The sequence below is a fragment of the Kryptolebias marmoratus genome, linkage group LG20, assembly GCF_001649575.2.
Source record: "Kryptolebias marmoratus isolate JLee-2015 linkage group LG20, ASM164957v2, whole genome shotgun sequence".
Taxonomy (NCBI): Eukaryota; Metazoa; Chordata; class Actinopteri; order Cyprinodontiformes; family Rivulidae; genus Kryptolebias; species Kryptolebias marmoratus.
In genome coordinates, this window is record NC_051449.1 from 26,960,133 (window position 1) to 26,973,077 (window position 12,945).

General features: G+C 39.7%; 1 protein-coding gene across 4 annotated transcripts in view; it reads left to right on the plus strand.

Moving 5' to 3' along the window:
- Positions 1–12,945, plus strand: part of LOC108246689 (disks large-associated protein 1) — a 180,725-nt gene that overhangs the window by 138,761 nt on the left and 29,019 nt on the right. For all 4 annotated transcript variants that reach the window (XR_005234583.1, XR_005234582.1, XM_017434353.3 and 1 more), the window contains exons 11-14: positions 2,330–2,375; positions 5,981–6,262; positions 7,004–7,136; positions 10,456–10,547. Coding sequence is in view for 2 of the 4 variants with exons in the window: in XM_017434353.3 (XP_017289842.1) it covers positions 2,330–2,375; positions 5,981–6,262; positions 7,004–7,136; positions 10,456–10,547 (553 nt within the window). In the remaining 2 variants the exon portion in view is untranslated. The remainder of the gene's footprint in view (positions 1–2,329; positions 2,376–5,980; positions 6,263–7,003; positions 7,137–10,455; positions 10,548–12,945) is intronic.

Genomic DNA, 12,945 nt, shown 5'->3' on the forward strand with positions numbered 1-12,945 from the left:
CCTTTTCACAAGATTCTAATTTTCTGATATGATGAATTTGAGATTTTCATTTGTTGTCATTTGTAATCATCAAAATTAAACGAAATAAACATTTGAAATATATGAGTTTGTATGTAATGTATGAATATAATATATAAGTTTCACTTTTTAAATGGAATTACTGAAATCAATCTACTTTTTCATGATATTCTAATTTTATGACCAGCACCTGTATATATATATATTCCACCAAAGAGAGGCAGTATGGTGCTTTCTTTCCAATCATAAAGGAATGTGGTTATTTCCTTTGATGCCTGTAGGAACCAAAATTTATAATTAGTTGAGCCTAAACAGTTCGTTGGTGTGTTCTCTTCTCAGAATGTAAATTTCTTCAAATGACAATAGAATTGACACTGGTGGGTAGCTGTTTCGGAGTCAGGAAGTCTCAAAGCTTTCTTTTTAGGGTGAGGGGTCTTGGTGTCAGTATTTGAGAGCTGGTGGGATTGTAAATTTAGGTTAGAATCAACAAAAGTGACAAATTTATGGTTTTCTTGGGGTTTAGAAGAAGGGGAGAGTTTGATCAATGACCATTCTTGGTCGATCAAGAGAGAGACATCTGGGTTTCTTTTCCAGACACTGATGAAACAGTCCATTTGCATTCAGCTATTAATGCAGAAATAGCCCAAACTCTGACATAGGACCCTACAATGCTAAGTAACTCAATTTTGTAGAAAAAACTGAGTCAAAATGTGAAATATTTCTCTGCAGCAGAACACAGTATATTTGCTGAAGGACTGTACAGCAGAACAATTTTTCAGTTGTGTTTAGTTTATTTTAATGTATTTATTCAAAAGAGAAACTGCACAACAATCAATTATGAGTGCAGCAAAAGCATATTATGTTAAACAAGCCAGATTTAGCCATACAAGTTTATTATTGCCCACTGCTAAAGGCAAAAAGTGATAATGTTTTTCCCTGTGTGTGAATGTTAATTTGTCTGTACCATTAGCAAAATATCTCACAAATCCTTCAACAGATTTTAAGAGAACTTTCAGAAAATATTCCTTAGATCATTTACAACTGACTAAGTTTCGGAGTCAACCTAATTAAAGATGTGTGCCACAGCTAAACAATCTAAGCCTACACAAAAATGTATGTACTTCAGTGAAAGTTTACAGATATTGTACTAAAACTTAGCGTAGTTATAGCAGACAGTCATTCACACATACTCCAAGAGCTAACTGATCATGTAAGATATCACAATATCACATAAAATGGCACATATCTTTGTTTTTAAGGTTTATCCAAAACAGCTACATCCTTTCTCAACAGAAGATTAGCTTAAAACTAATATAATATGTATTCCTTCAAGGAATGCTAGGACTTTCATTTTCCTTTGCACTCTCTGACAGGTTCACGGCACGAAGTAAAAGAATAGATTACCAACGGGTTAATAATGACTAAAACAAATGATTTATAAAATTACATTATCTTGGATAAAGACTACTATAAAAAGGCATGCATTAAAAAACAACAGAAAAGTTAATTCCATTTCAGAGAAGTCAGGTGATTTCTGGATGAAATCCTAGTCAGTAAACAACTCAGCAAGTGTTAAAATAAAAAAAATAATCTAAAGCTTATCACAGTCAAAACTCTAAAGCTACACTACAGATGTTAAATCCACAAACTCTACAGTGCTGCTGTACATCTCCATTAGTTCACCTTGAGTTCTTCTCTGCAGATATCTGGTTGGGTAAAATATTTAATACTATGAACACGTCTATTTGCTGAAACAAAATTTACAGTTGTCTGTTTGTTCATTTGAATATTATTTGCTCTGTGTCCTCAGCCTCTTGACTTCCAGGTTTTCTCAAAAAGCAACAACAACAACAAAAAAAAAACAAAAAAAAAAACGCTGGCAACAAAGGCTAAGAAAGTACATAATGTACTGTATTCATGGTAACTCTCACCCTTGATTTATCTTTAATCTGGACCCTAGTCTATGACCAAGGATATCAAGTTATGTACACAATTATTGTCTTAAGACTTTGGCCTGCAGGCTAAATTTAATTAGCCCAAATGACCAGCAAACGAAGGGGCTGTGGCCTAACACCTGTTAATCACTAATCTATATAAATATGAATGAGATGTTATGTTGCCCAGTCTGAGCTGTAAAAAATTAGTGCATTTAGAAGGATTCTTCATTTTTATTGTGACACTTTGTTACTGATGCTGTTCTAGACTTAAATAAAATATGAAACAATCAGTTGAAACATTGACAGTAATACCGAGCCCTGCTTGGCCATTCCTGCTGTTTAGTCTTTCCTGTTTGTGTTTCTCTGATGGTTAGATATCGAAGGTTTCAGCGCTCCAACAGTGTGACTGCAGCTGTTCAGGTAAGTTTTGACACATTTTCTTGTGTTGTTGAGTTACCAAAATCCAGTGTCAGGCTCAGTTAAAATTTCACCATAAATACTAAAAGAGGTATACAATAGACTTAAACTTTTTAAATATGGCTACATTATAGTCAGCTGTGTGTGAGCTACATGAGTCCTGTGAGGTTGTAGCTTTTGTGATGTTTTGGTCTCTTTTAGTGTCTTTTTTAACATATTAAATACCTGTTACTGAAAGCAGTTTAGACTGACTTGGTTCTCTTTACCCAGGGGTCTGCAACCTATGGCTCTGAGGCAACATGTACCTTTGCAACCCCTTTGAAGTGACTCCTTCTAACTTTGACTTAAAGCAGCATGAACTGGCTAATTCTTATGATTTTTAACGTTAAAATAAGAAACAATCATTTCAGTTTTTTACCTGTCCAAACATTGCATGAAATTTCTGCAGCAGAGTGACACAGATAATACAAGTTAGTTGGGCTGCCTGGGTGAACTTAGTTTTTATCAGAAACTAATCAACATGTGATTTAATATAAATGCTCTGTGTGCAGAACTTACTATCATTTCAGAACCAAAATCAACTGAAAATTACTCAACATGTGTTTAAAAGTCAGCTTTACTGTTGAGGTTACCCTGTTCTTCATTTTGTTTATGCAACTTCCTGATATGCATCTTTTACCACTTATCCATGGTTGTGTCGCAGAGGCAACAGGTCAAGACATCCTTTTCTCCCTTTCCCCAGCAACACACTCCAGTTCCTTCTGAAAATCCCAAGGCATTCTTAGGCCAATGAGGATACATAATCCCTCCAGCAAATTCTGGGTCTGTCCTGAGGTATCTTCCCAGTGAAACATGCCAAAAAAAACCATCCAGAGAGAGGCATCCAGGAGGCATCCTAATCAGATGTCCAGATCACCTCAACTGACTCCTTTCCATGCGCAGGAGCATCGACTCTACTCCAAGCTCTCCCCGGATGACAGAGCTCCTCACCTTATCTCTAAGGCTTAGCCCGGCCACCCTATGAAGAAAGCAAACTTCATCTGCTTGTATCCAAGATCTCATTCTTTTGGTCATGATCCAAACTTCATGACCATAGGTGAGGATTGGAATGTAGACAGTCCTGTAAATTGAGAGTTTGACCTTTCGACTCAACTCTTTCTTCTCCAGGACCAATCAAAGCAATGCCCTCATTACTGCAGATTAGGCCCCGATTTGTTGATTCATCTCCCACTCCACCCTACCATCACTTGACTCCCAGATACTTGAACTCATTCCACTGACTCATTCCTAAACCGGAGGGAGCATTCCACATGTTTCTGTTTGAGAACCATGGCCTTGGATTTAGAGGAGCTGACTCTCGTCCCAGCTGCTTCACACTCGGTTGCAAACCAACTCCAGTGCACGCTTAAGGTCATGGCCTGAAAATGCCAACAGAACCACATCATCTGCAAAAAGCAGAGATGAGACCCTGAGGTTCCCAAACCAGACACACACTCCATGACTGTGACTTGAGATCCTGTCCATGAACACCAGAAAAAGGATTGGGGAGAATGAACAACTTTGATAAAGTCCAACCGGCACAGAGAACAAGCTCGGCTTTGTGCCAAGAATACATACACAGCTCCTGCTTTGCTTACATAGGGACCAGATAGCCCTTAGAAGCAACCCAGGCACCCCATACTCCTGCAGCACTCCCCACAGAATGCCTCTGAGAACACAGTCATAAGCTTTCTCCAGATCTACAAAACATATGTAAACTGGAGGGTCAAATTCCCATGACTCCCTTAGCAACCCCGTAAGGGTGATGATCCGGTCCACTATTCCATGACCTCAACAAAAATCAAACTGCTTTCTAAAAATATTCTAACAAACAGATTTGACAGTCGGTTGGAGCCTCCCTTCCAACACCCTAGAGCAGGAGTCGACAACCCGCGGCTCTAGAGCCACATGCGGCTCTTTGGCGTTGCCCTAGCGGCTCCCTGGAGCTTTTTCAAAAATGTTTGAAAATGGAAAAAGATGGGGGAGAGAAATATATTTTTTGTTTTAATATATGCCTCTTTTACACGGACCCTAATTCAGAAGTCCCGCTCTACTCCGCTCTACTCGGCTTGATAAAGAATGCATCCTGTTGAGGCTGAGAAGTGTGATATCCCGATAGTTGGAACACAGTCTTTGGTCCCCATTTTTAAAAATAGGAACCACCACGCCAGTCTGATCAAGATCATCAATCTTTGGCCTCAGGGGGCCTGGTACCAAGTACACTTATGGATCCCCCTGTGAACATTGTGTTCATTACAGACAGCGAATGCCTAGCACAGAAGTCCAATAACAGAATACCACTTGGGTTCAGATCAGGAGTCCGTTTCTCTCAATCACCCCCTTCCAGATAACTTTGTCATTGCCCACATGGACATTAAAGTCATGCAGTAAAACAACAGAATTCCCTGATGACATCTCTTCCAGGACACCAGAGACTCCAAGAATAGGTAACACTGAACTGCTGTTTGGAGCATAAGCACAAACAACAGTCCAAACCTTCCCTCCTGCAGCTCAAAGCCGCAAGAAGGTGACGCTTCTTTTTCACTGGGGAAAATTCCAACACCAGGGCAGTTATCTGGGAGCTTGTGAGGGCCTGGGAAACTCCAGAGTAAAAAAAAGTCAAGCCCTGCTTCAGGTGCTGGGTTCCAGACCTCAAACTGTGTGTAGAAATGAGCCCAACTATATCTAGTTGGTATCGCTCAACCTCACACACAAGCTCTGGCTCCTTACCCACCAGTGAGGTGACATTCCTTGCCCCTAGAGCAAGTTTATGCTACCAGGAATTGGCACAGCCAGGGACCCTCCCTCACCTGCCACCCAGCTTACATATCATCCAACCTTGATGGTCTTCCTTGCAGGTGGTGGGCCCAAATGTAGGTGGCATCCTGTATCTTCTTTGGGCTCACCAGTGAGCTCCCTGCCCAGGCCTTGCTCCAGGGGATGCCCCTGTTTCTCTTTTCTGGGTGAGGTTTCTTGATGTATTAGCTGTTTATTCATCGAGGTTTCTAAATCATTCCTTGTCTGACTGCTCACATGAGGCCTGTTTATCATGGGAGACTGTACCAGGGGCTAATGGCCCAGGCAACATAGCCCCCAGGGGGTACTCAAACTCCTTCATCACGTTAGGGTGGTGATTCTGCAGAGGGGTACAGTTGTTCTCTAAATCCACCAAAAAACTGTTGAGATTCATAGATTTTTTTATAGATAAAAAGTGGAACCGCCCATGTTGAACAAATAGGGCGAGACTGAAGTTTATTTATATATATATATATATATACAGAGAGAGAGAGAGAGAGAGAGAGAGAAGTATGTTTATAAAGCATGTTCTTAAAGTGCCAAATAAATGTAATGGTAGAAATGGCTCTTTATAACAGGAGTCTGCAACCTTTATGTTGCAGAATAACAGTGTCAAACTAAATGTGCCACTAGAAGGCAGACACACAAAGTGTAACAAGCTGCTCACCAAAAAGAAGGAAATTCAACACTTATTTTCTTGGGTTAACAGTCCTGCACCATTCACACAACTGTTTTCTCAGCATGTTATTTGTTATTTGTTTGTTTCCATCCAGGCAGACCTAGACTTGCCGGATCTACTTGACACACCTTTGGATTCCTCAAACCTTCACAGGGACATCTTGTCACCTGGTGGACTCTCTCGACAGTATTCACGTGATGCTGCAACTTCAACTGTCAGCATTCAGGGCTCAGGGAACCACTATCATGCCTGTGCCTCTGATGACTATGAGGATGTTGGCTTTGACCCATCCATCCTCCCCCCTCCAGACCCCTGGATAGACACTGTAACTGATGACCCACTTGACGCCAGCTTTAGTAGTTCTGCTATACTGGAGGTATGTGGGTGTTCATTCACTAATGATGTCCCATGGATTCACTTTGATCATATTTATTTTAAATCATATTAGATGTTATCTAGCTGCACTGTGAAGCATTTAGCATGCACTGTTCCTTCTGAGCAAGATGGTTGCAGGTTCACAACCTGAATGGGGTCTTTCTGTGTGGAGTTTGTGTGTTGTCTCCGTGCATGTGTGGATTTTCTCCTGGTACCTCCCTAAAAACATGCATGTTAGGTTAATTGGCAACTCTAACTTGTTACTAGGTATAAATGGTTGTTTGTCTTATTTGTCTCTATGTGGTGCTGTGATGCACTGGAGACCTGTCCAGGGTGTACTCTGCCTCTCACCCAATGACCATGGGAAATAGGCACCATCTTCCCACAACCCTGAACAGAAACACAAGCAAGTGTAGAAAACAGATGAATGAATGTGTAATGTACAAAGTGGTACAGACCCCCAAAATTTGGAGTTGTGAAGCTGAAGACTGAAATGGAGCACTGTCACCTGAGAACAGCTCCAATCTCAAAAATGTCATAACCGTTAGTATGAATGCTATTTTATAAACCTGTACATCACATTTTAGAATGGAATAATTACTTAAAATAATATGACATTACCGTCTTCAAGATTATGCGACCTTTATGATTTTTTAAATATTGCTGTATGGTCCCATTATCCTCTAACTTTCTGTCCAGGGTGTGGGTTTCTTGTATGAAAACCTACGTATTTTATCGGCAGGTGGTACAGCGATCAGTCTGTCAGAGAGATGGACGCTGGTTCCTGAAGCTGCTCCAAGCTGAGACTGACCGCATGGAGAGTTGGTGTCGACAAATGGAGTTGGACCAGCAAGAGAATGACCTGCCTGAAGATAGTAAGTCTCTTTATGTGGTGGCCTCTAATCCCAGGCATCATGTTGACCTTTCTGCGTGTGACCACATAGATAAACATGTTTTAATAACAAGATACATGGTTAGTGTCACAAAAATTTCAACTGGCAAGAGATTTTCAATTTTTTTATGTTCAAGCAATTGTATTGGTTCAAAGTTCACCCTAACCCTGAAACGGGCACAAATACAGCTGTGGAACCCCTCAATTAGTGTCCCTGATAGTCTCTTAAAGCTCCTAAAGCAGATCATTCATTTAGTTCTTGAATATTAATGTTGATATAACCCTTAGGAGCGTGAATTAAGCCAAACTTTTTTGTTTCCTGGGTCAGTCAGATGACTGCACACAAACTCTTCACACATACTGACTGTGATGACAACTCACCACTCTAGGAAACAATAACTCACTGCACTACTCACTATTGTAATTGCAGCTAAACATGTTGATATAGGTAAATAAACATCTATATAGGTACTTAATGTATGTAACTGTAACATCTAACTCTAACCAGTTAATAATACATTATACTAAAACATTTGCTTTGCAAAGAAACTCTAGTTGACTTGATGTGCAGTGAGTTGACATGATGATGTTGCCCTGTTCCACTTTTTCCAAAGTGTGTTATTTACACTCACTGGCCACTTTATTAGGTACACCTTGCTAGTACCAGGTTGGACCCCCTTTTGCCTTCAGAACTGCCTTTGTGGCATAGATTCAACAAGGTACTGGAAACATTCCTCAGAGTCTGGTCCATATTGACATGATAGCATAACGGAATTGCTGCAGATTTGTTGGCTGCACATCCATGATGCGAATCTCCGGTTCCACCACATCCCAAAGGTGCTCTATTGGATTGAGATCTGGTGACTGTGGAGGCCATTTGAGTACAGTGAACTCATTGTCGTGTTCAAGAAACCAGTCTGAGATGATTCACACTTTATGACATGGCGCGTTATCCTGCCGGAAGTAGCTACCAGAAGATGGGTACACTGTGGTCATAAAGTGATGGACATGGTCAGCAACAATACTCAGGTAGGCTGTGGCGTTGACACAATGCTCAGTTGGTACTAATGTGCCCAAAGTGTGCCAGGAAAATATCCCTCACACCATTGCACCACCACCAGCCTGAACCGTTGATACAAGGCAGGATGGATCCATGTTTTTATGTTGTTGATGCCAAATTCTGATCCCACCATCCGAATGTCGCAGCAGAAATCGAGACTCATCTGACCAGGCAATGTTTTTCCATTCTTCTATTGTCCAATTTTGGTGAGCCTGTGCAAATTGTAGCCTCAGTTTCTTGTTCTTAGCTGATAGGAGTGGCACCTAGTGTAGTCTTCTGCTGCTGTAGCCCATCCGCCTCAAGGTTTGACGTGTTGTGCAGAGGTGTTGTTCTGCATACCTCAGTTGTAACGAGTGGTTGTTTGAGTTACTGTTGTCATTCTATCAGCTTGAACCAGTCTGGCCATTCTCCCCTGACCTCTGGCATCAACAAGACATTTGCGCCCACAGAACTACCGCTCACTGGGTATTTTCTCTTTTTCTGATCATTCTCTGTAAACCCTAGAGATAGTTGTGCGTGAAAATCCCAATAGATCAGCAGTTTCTGAAATACTCAGAGCAGACCGTCTGGCACCAACAACCATGCCACGTTAAAGTCACTTAAATCACCTTTCTTCCCCATTCTGATGCTCGGTGCAGCAGATCATCTTGGCCATGTCTATATGCCTAAATGCACTGAGTTGCTGCCATGTGATTGGCTGATTCGACATTTGCATTAATAAGCAGTTGGAAAGGTGTACCTAATAAAGTGGCAGGGGAGTGTATATTTTGGTATGTAAAAAAAAAAAAAAAAAAAGTTTAACTTCATTTTTCAAAGATGTAATTTTCAAAGGTTTTTTAACAAGTCCTTTCAATTGAAGAACAGGTTTTTTTTACTTTAAAAATATGTATTTAACAAACAAATTAATAATATTATATACTTGGTAAAAAATATGAAAAAAACAAATACTGTTGTAAAACTAACATGGTGATATATTTCAACTCAGCTTATCTGTGCTCTGTCTGCCCCAGCCTTTATTCAGCTCTTCACTTTTGACTTCTAAGCCTTGTCCTGGTACCCCATTAAGCTTTATATTTGGGCAATGAACATTTCTACAAGCATAACAAAAATCTAGTCAATGGCATTAAAGAAAAATAAAATTACCATTGCTCATCATTCTCAGCTCTATCAGCAGTCTCTCGTTATTCAGCTCCTGCAGCTTCCTACACATCCTTAGCTCATTCAGCATCCTCAGCTCCCTCAGTACTAGTGGCAGCTGATGGTGATATTTGTTGGCTGGGCTAACAGATATATAAAATGTTGCAGTTTGGATTTCAACAACAGAGGCATCCTATTTGAAATCAAGAAAAACCTGCTATAAATTGACATTCTTTTTTAGGCACAAAGACAACTGTAAAATAAACCATCACCAAAGAACCATCAAAACCAAGATTACAAAGAACCTCTGTCTGTTGTCCAATTCTTAATGCCCCACTATAATTATTCCAGATGATTGTTTTCCCAGTCAGTTTTGAAAAACACTGCACCACACTCTTTGGCACAACTACTAATCACATTGATAAAATCAAATCAAACAAGACATCAGTGGCATCAGTTTAGTTGGAAATTTCACAAAATACAGTATTTTAAATTTGCGTTTATTAGATATTTTAACATTTTTATTGTAAACACCAGAGAGGACTTAACCCTGCTAGCTCACTTATACCAGGGGTCACCTCTCAGTACAACATCCCCAGCATCCTCAGCTCCCTTATCATCCTCTGCTTTCTCAGCTACCTCAGCTCTCTCAACATCCTCAAATCTCATCCTCAGCTCCACAGTCTACTACTAGTTTATGCTAATCCTTTTTTGGCAGCCATTTTTGAAAGTCCATCTAGTATTGTTCTCAATTGACTCAGGTATTTGCTGCACTACCCTCCATGTCTTTGTCATCAACTATATTTCACAAATTACGTGACAGAAACAAAATATAAATGAGCTAACTGTTACTAACAAAGGATTCATTTGGCACAAAATATTATTTTTGTTACAAAAAAAAGTTAGAATAAAAAACAAGTGGATTTACTGTTAAAGTATTTTAGAATAAGTTACTGTATTATGAATTTTAGCTAAAATATAGCCAGTAATGCTTGCTGTCCAATTTAATGGACAAATGAGCTACCACAAATTCCATATCACTTTACATTTTAACACTTAAATTAATCTGTAATTATTTGATATTCCTCTGTGGCTGTGATTTCAGTTCTGGAAAAGATGAGGAGTGCTGTTGGAAGTGCACAACTTCTAATGTCCCAGAAGTTTCAACAGTTCAGGGAGCTTTGTGAAGAGAACCTGGTGAGTGACAAATATTATTACAATGCACAGAATTAATGGTATGGAAGAACGAGTACATTAGTAAAGAAGCAGTTAACAGTGGAACCAATTACCACTGGTCTGAACAGAAACTTTCTCTACTGAATCCTTTCATTTTTTGTGCATTTTATTCCCTCCAGAATAGTTTGTTTCAACTCAAAAAATAGGTTCACTTAAAAGAAATGTGATTTGACTGCAAAATATGAATACTTTTAATCATGCCATCAATTTAGAAACCATGTCTATGAGAGTTGTAAAGGTTTACACTGTGGACCAGAAAATTCATCCACAACACAGGACGAATAAAGGTTCTGGATTCGGCTTGTCACTTGCAGCTCTGCAGAAAAAGAGAACAGGTTGGTAACTCGAACACAAGTGAGATGGCGGGGCTTTGATTTGTTAAACTTGACTGCAGCGCTGGAGGCGAATGGGGAGGCTGCAGCTCTGGTGACGTCAGAGAGGGTGAGTGAGTGTGAGTACAGGGAAGCAGCCTGATCCTGTGAAGCAGTAGTGAGGGAGCTGTGAGTCCTCTTAGCTATTCTCTTCAGTCTGCGTGTTATTAACACTGAGCTGTCACAGATACAGATACAAAAAACATTGTTAATACTCAGGCAGTGGTCATACACAGAGAGGCAGTTGGAGGTGTACTTAGCAGGAGGAAAAGGTAAGAAACTGTAGTCGGAAATCAGAGTGGAGATTGGTGTCAAGAAATTAGAGCAGTCCTAGAAATCCATCATGAGTAGGGCAAAAAAGGATCAGTCCGTGGGCATAGACATGGTCCAAAACCAATGTGGCAGACAAGAACAGGGAAAGAGCTCTGGATTTCTACTGGCACATGGCGGTTGATAATTTGGCAGCAAGATAGAGATTGGGGAGAGCTTATGAAGTAGTAACACAGGTGAAACAAAAAGAAGTAATTAGTTAGGCGCAGATGAGAAAAATGAAACAAATAGAGCAGAGAGGCATGATGGAAGAATATAGAAGAATAAAACCAGGAATGGCATAAATGAAAACATGAATCATTACAATAGTTTGGTATTCTCTGACCTAGGTGTGAGTGAGAGTGTGAACGGTTGTTTGTCTCGTTAGTCTCTATGTGGCCCTGCGATGGACTTGCGACCTGTCCAGGGTGTCCCCTGCCTCTCGCACAATGACTGCTGGGGATAGGCACCTGCGACCCCGAATGGAGACGCGGGTAAAGAAAATGGATGGATGGATGGATGGATGGATGGTATTCTCTGAGAAGGAAATCTTAGTATCACTGTTTTTACCTCTTTGCCAAGGAGGTTATGTTTTCAGTGGCCATTTATCCATATGTCTGTTTGTTAGCAAGATTACATAAAAACTAATTAACAGATTTTGTTCTTTTGATCAGAATATTTATCAGTAAAAATGTCTGTTGTGTTGGAATTTTAGGAATCAGAGTGGATTTAAAAAATGTACAGACTTGGACCAATTTGTTTATCCCCTTTTCTTAAAGACAGAAAAACCAGAACGGTCTCTGAAATAACTTTGAAACTGACAAAAGTAAAAAAGAAAGAAAAATACTAAAAATCAACTATTGAAAGGAAAATCAGTTATTGCTTTTGAATTTTGGTTTGGCTTTTGAGGCAATCACTACAATTAGGCAATTTCTGTAACTCTGTCTGAGTTTTCTATAGTTGTCCACAGGTATTTCTGTCCACTCATGAGCAAACTGCTCCATCTGTCTCAGGTTTGAAGGGTTCCTTCTCCAGACTGAATGTTTCAGCTCCTTCCACTGATGTTCAACAGGATTTACATCAGGGCTCAGAAGGTCACTTCAGAATAGTCCAATGTTTTCTTATTAGCCATTCTTGGATGTTTTTAGTTGTGTATTTTGGGTCATTATCCTGTTGTAAGACCCAGGTCCTGTGACTGAGACCAAGCTTTCACACTGGACAGCACATTTAACTCCAGAATACGTTGATAGTCTTGAGATTTCATTGGACCCTGCACAGACCCAAGAAAAAACTGAATCCACTCACATTTTCCACTTTCCATCAGAAGCTACCGTTAGATTACAGTAGAAAGAAATGTGGCCATTATACAGTACATTATTACCAGAACCACAAATTAATCTAATCATACAGTCTCCTAAGAATAATTGAATTATCACTTTAACATTCAGACAGCTATTGCAATTGTTAATAAAAATATTCCTATACAACCTTTGACTAGTAATTTTACTGATACATCATTTCCCAGCATTACTTCAAAAAACATATTTAAACACACCTATCTATCTATCTATCTATCTATCTATCTATCTATCTATCTATCTATCTATCTATCTATCTATCTATCTATCTATCTATCTATCTATCTATCTATCTATCTATCTATCTATCTATCTATCTAT